Source organism: Periophthalmus magnuspinnatus, chromosome 6, assembly GCF_009829125.3.
Source record: "Periophthalmus magnuspinnatus isolate fPerMag1 chromosome 6, fPerMag1.2.pri, whole genome shotgun sequence".
Classification (NCBI taxonomy): domain Eukaryota; kingdom Metazoa; phylum Chordata; class Actinopteri; order Gobiiformes; family Gobiidae; genus Periophthalmus; species Periophthalmus magnuspinnatus.
In genome coordinates this window covers 3,412,787-3,418,253 of record NC_047131.1, presented here as the reverse complement: position 1 = coordinate 3,418,253, position 5,467 = coordinate 3,412,787, and the positions used below count along the sequence as shown (strand labels likewise).

At 42.0% G+C, this 5,467-nt stretch overlaps 1 protein-coding gene across 1 annotated transcript; it reads right to left on the bottom strand.

Annotated features, from left to right (window-relative positions):
• Nucleotides 1-1,108: 1,108 nt before the first annotated feature.
• On the bottom strand, nt 1,109-4,155 carry avpr1aa (arginine vasopressin receptor 1Aa). Its single transcript, XM_033968600.2, has 2 exons — nt 3,156-4,155; nt 1,109-1,430 (listed from the first exon to the last, which is right to left on the bottom strand). Exons 1-2 carry the CDS (start codon nt 4,087-4,089, stop codon nt 1,147-1,149), a joined length of 1,218 nt encoding a protein of 405 aa, XP_033824491.1. The 5' UTR covers nt 4,090-4,155; the 3' UTR covers nt 1,109-1,146.
• Nucleotides 4,156-5,467: the final 1,312 nt, after the last annotated feature.

The following is a 5,467-nucleotide window of genomic DNA, read 5'->3' as shown; positions in this document are numbered from 1 at the left end:
TGTGTTACTTAAGAGACGTGTGGTCTGGAGGAGTCATTTTGAGCGCTGTTACCTTCTGGCTGCACCAAACTTTATCTTTGTAAACACAGTGAAAGGATGTGGTGTTCAGTGGCGCTAAAACATCCAGCCGGGGCAAGGGTATTCCTGGAAAAGGAGCTTCACATAATAAAAAGTATTTAACCATTCCTGGAGGTCCCAGAATAACTATCCATGTGGTTTGGAATGAGAAATACCACTTTAAAAACAGCTTTAAGACACAAGCTCGAATTTATCTTACATGCCCTCAAGTCCCTTTAGGTATGAATAAGTACCTTTGTAAACATAGGCCTGTGTGGAGCTCAACAGTGACTGCCGCTCCCCTGGTTCTGGACCATAGACTGTATAAAGAAGTGGACTGAGTGAGTGTGACGTCACCGATAGAGTTCAGCTCCAGTCAAATGAAGCTCATCGAGGCTAGAGAAGTTATGGTGGGGAATTTGGAGTTGAGTTCCGTGTTTGGAATTCCAACTGTGAGTATCATAGCAACCAAAGAGCCAATCCAGAGCGAGGATGTTGAAGGTAACGCCCCTTCCCGCACACACCGTTGGTTTAGCAGCGGGTGTTTAGCCACCTTGTCAATCAAACGTGTTGCTAACACTACCATGAGTGACTTTGGAGAAAGAAGGCACCGGATTTGTCTGTTATTAATGTTCAGATCTTAATTTACAGACAAAATAGTGAAATAAAAACACCAGGATCATGTAGAGCGGGTTAATATGGAAATTTTAAGACCAAAATGCTGAGTTTGAAAGCAGCAGTTACAGAGAGAGGGGCCATAATTTTTCAATAGAAAGTGAATTGGAGTTGAGCCGGAAGTGTGCCCTTGATCACTTTCTATTTGGAACCCAGCAGATAGTGGTTTAGCTCTGTTCATTTATATATATACAGTCTATAGTCTCTGGAAGTAAATTTCCCATTACTTTTTCCCATAGACTTTGCAAAAAACAACTTCCTTATGGATATTAGTTACCACATAACTGCTTAGCCTCCGCGACGCCCTAATATTTGATTTTTTTTTTTTTCCAAAAGTCCATGGGAAAAAATTAAGGGAAAATAGACTTCTGGAACCAGAGCGGACTTCGAAATGCATGTGACTGTTGAGCTCCATTAATCTGCTTGAATGGACATTTTGGGGGAATTGTCCAACTCGCGCCAGTTCGCAGAGCTAGCGGTGGGGCTACGGTTGGTCATTTTGGTGAGAAGAGTGGTCCTCCGGAGGCTGCTGTCCGAATCCTCTTTCTTAAGGTTCGAGCGGAATCTATGGCAACAGGAAAAACAGTGCAAAAAGTCCTGGAGGAGGTGTCCGCTGAAGATCATGTAGATCCAGGGGTTGCAGCAGCTGTTGAGACTGGCCAGCAGTGCAGACAGGGTCACGGCCGTGTTTTCAGAATCTGTGAGAAGAAAAGTAACAGGAAAACAGTCATTAGGCCAAAATGCTGTGTGTACGTGTTAAGTTGTTCTGAAGCTTTCTATAAGTTTGAAAATGATGATAAATGATGGCAGTTTCCATGGCAACCATTAACTAAATATACATCTTTTTAAAGGGAAAAAGTCCTGAGACTGGGTTGGAATAAGTAAAATTCTTATAACTATTACAATTTTTTAAATGAGACTAAATCTGGAAATAGACTAGACCAAACCAGGACTACAAGAGGACTAAACCAGGTCTACAACAGGACTAAACTGGACTCAAACCAGGACCATATGGCCTGGGACAAGTGTATATAACAGGATAAAACTCAAACACTCGTTGCATAACTTTTCTGGTATATCGCCTGCTTGTCTCCATGGAAATATATATATTTTTTATCTACATTATGGCATTAAATGTGACTGTAGCATAAAAATATTAGACTTAGATAAGTTTAATGCCATATTGTAAAACATTTTAAGCAAAGCAATAACACCTCTATAGAGACAAGCAGGTGGTGGATCTACTGCCAGAGAAAGTTAGACTGCACCTTTAACTTAACATGAATAACTTTAAACGAAGTGTGGTCTATAGCAGTGGGTGGAATGTAACAAAGTAAAAGTAGTAAAGTACTGTACTTAAACCTACATTTTAAGTATCTTTTTACTTTTAGTTCACTACATTTGAGAGCAGGTATCTGTACTTTCTACTCCAGTACATTTTTGAACAGGACTGAAAAATAAAAGTATTGTTATTATTGTTTGAGACCTGCTGAAGCGTCTGAGGGTTTATTAATTTTTGATTAATAAACCCTCAGACTCATTAAATTTGAAGCTCTTTAAGGACATTTTTAAACGAGTACCTGAATATTTTTTAACTAAGTAGATTTTCAATGTTACGCTTTTACTTTTACTTGAGTATTTATTGGCCCTGGTATCTGTACTTTTACTTTACAAAATTGAGCACTTCTTTCATAACTGGTCTATAGACACAACTTATCAGTCAATACAAGACTATGATATGTCTAAATCAGTACTTTACAAAACCAAATACTTCTATCTCTTTCAGGACAAAACCGTATATCAACCCAGAACATGTAGTAAATTAATTCAGGAGGACAAAGCTTTGGGTATCAGCATGTAAAATAAACTACTCTTGAAGACCCCTGTACAGTAAAGTACAAGAACAGCCCCAGGTACCTACACCAGATTCTGAAAATCACTGCTCTGTATAATGATTTCATGTGACTTAACATCAGTAAAAGAGAGCTCAGAACGCAGTAAGATAAATAACGTGTAGGTGATTTATGGTAAAGTTGAGGTCAGCCTGTTTGTGGAGCACCTCAGCTCAGCAGGAAAAAACTGTGCAGACGAGAAGTCCATAAGAAAAGCAACGGGAGCCTCGTAACTTCATCTCTCAGGCTCCACTTTGACATGAGAAAATATAATACATATATATGTTCTCTAACCCGCCCCTCGTGACTTTAATTAAAAGTTAAAAGTCACTGTCAAAGTATGCCTCTTTCATCTACTTTGTTTTCAGTAATTTTATGCACTGTAATTAGTATTCTGCTCTCCCTGTTTTGTTCAGAACATTCATGCGTAAAAGTGGTGCGCTCTTGGATCGTTACGCACAGGATGTTTTCCCTCATTGCGCACTAAAATGTGGAATCTTTAAGTTTAGAAGACTCATTGGCCAAACTCACCGTCCCACTGGAAGTTCTTGTCCCAAACGGACCACATTTGCACGGTGAAGAAAGGTGCCCAGCAGATGATATAGGCCAGGACGATCACAAAAGTCATCTTGACCGTGCGCAGCTTGGCTCTGGAGATCGTGGTGACGCTGCTCACAGAGTGTTTACCAATGAGCCCGTTCTTACCCGCGGCCCCAGACACGCTCTTGCGCTTCTTGTATTTGATGTTGTTCCAGATGCTGTGGCAGATGAAGCCGTAGCAGATCATGAGGATGACCACGGGCACGAGGAAAATGCCCACGGTTATCCACGTGATGTACGCTTTGGCCCCCCACGGCTCGATGAAGTTTGCCCAGCAGTCGTACACCTCCGAGCCGTTTTGAATCTCACTCAAAGAGAAAATAAAGTACTGTGGAGTGCTGAGCACCAGACTGCACACCCACGTGGATACAATCATAATGTACGCGCGCTGTGTGGGCTGCTGCAGCGTCTTGAGCGGGTGGCAGATGGCGATGTATCGGTCCATGGTCATCATGACCATCATATAAGTGGAGGCAAACATGCCCATGACCTGCAGGTGCTTCACGATGCGGCACAGAGCGTCTGGACCCGAGAAGCGGAACGTGACCTTCCAGCACAGCTGCGGCAACACCTGGAAGAAGGCCACCACGAGGTCCGCGAGGCTCAGGTGTCGGATGAACAGGTGCATGCGGGACATCTTCTTTTTGGTGTGGCGCATGGCCAGCAGCACGCTCACGTTCCCGGCCACAGCCACCACGAACGTGACGCACAGCACCAGGATCTCGATCTTGGCCACCTCTTCGTTGCGCGCGAACGGGTCCGAGCCGTTGGTGCTCCCGCTACTGTTGTCCATGGTCAGGTCAGGAGTGAGCGCGTAAGAGAGGTTCCCCGCGCCCAGCAGCAGCGCGCGCTCCGCTGCGTGCATGGCACAGCCTGTGCGCGCGGGCCGTGAGTGGTCAGCAGGACCTAGAGCTCGCGCAGACAGTGGTCGTTGTGTTCAGTGCGACCACAGTCAGAGCCTTTTAAAGCCGAGTCAGGTTTCACGCGCCCTGCGTGAAGCGACGCACTGCAAAAAATCACTCCCACCTCAGAAACAGAGCAAAAGAGAAACGACTCTGACTAGACACTGTGTTCATGCCAGAACACATTAACATTAATATGACCATTCACAAAACTCGAACAGGTCATTTTCCTTATAAAGCAAAAATGAGCAAACAGTGGATTAAGTTAAAGCAAAAATGTCTTATGATCAGCTGAACCAAATCAAGGCATGTGGCCTCTATAAAGATCACATTTTAAGACCCATTTACATTTGACATCACATTTTAAGTGTTTATTGTTAAAGGTGAATGCCAGAATAATAAACTTTATAGAACTGAGACATTTTATGATAAAGAAATGTGCTGAACATAATTCAGTGGACCTAATAATATAGTTTTGTAATATAGTATATGTTAATATAGTTTTTGACAAAACAAGCTTTCTTCTGAAGTGAAAGGTTCTATAGACTATAACATTATGACTTTGGGAGTGTGGTATATTTTTGCAGTGCAGAGTCCAGCCCCAGTGGAGCAGCTCCACATCAGCACTGCCCCTGACCTGTGCCAGGGCTGAGCCTCCTCACACATGTATACAGTCATGTGCTCACAGTTTAACACTTTATTTTGTGACCTCACATTTCAAACACCAGACAGACATTAGTGTTGTGCAGACTTGTGAGATCGACTTTAGAGCAGACCTGGGCATTTTGTGACCTGTATATTACTATATCATACATTTACTTATGCACATTTGTTTCTAGCTGTCCGCCACATGTCCGGATTCAAAAAGGGCTCTTGGGGAAAATAAATAAAATAAAAAATGCCGCTCCTTGGGTTAAGCTGTGCAATTCATAAGATTTTAGCAATAAACAAATAACATGAGATTTACAGTTATTGTTACAAAAATATGAAATTTAAAACCAGTGAGGACACGCTGGATAAAATAAAACATATTTTACTTGTTGAAAGTAAGAAAGTTGATTATACTATAAACCACATGTGTCAAACTCAAGGTCCGTGGGCCAAATTCGGCCCGCCACTTCATTTTATGTGGCCAGCAACAGAGTAAATTAAAAGGTATGACTGTCTTAAAATATCAGTTTATCAGGAGATACACAGTTAAACAGCCATTTTTTTATGACTATGCAAATCCATATGCAATATTTGTAACTTAAATAAGTACTAAATATAGAAACTGTTAATTAACAAGATTAAAACATAGTGACGTTTATCTTACAGTTACTTATCTGACCCTTTGAGAGC

Coding starts and splice junctions, on each gene's coding strand:
- avpr1aa (XM_033968600.2), bottom strand. CDS start 4,089: ATGCACGCAGCGGAGCGCGCGCTGCTGCTGGGCGCGGGGAACCTCTCT. Junction 1,431..3,155: donor CAAGAACTTCCAGTGGGACG/GTGAGTTTGGCC, acceptor TTCTTCTCACAG/ATTCTGAAAACACGGCCGTG.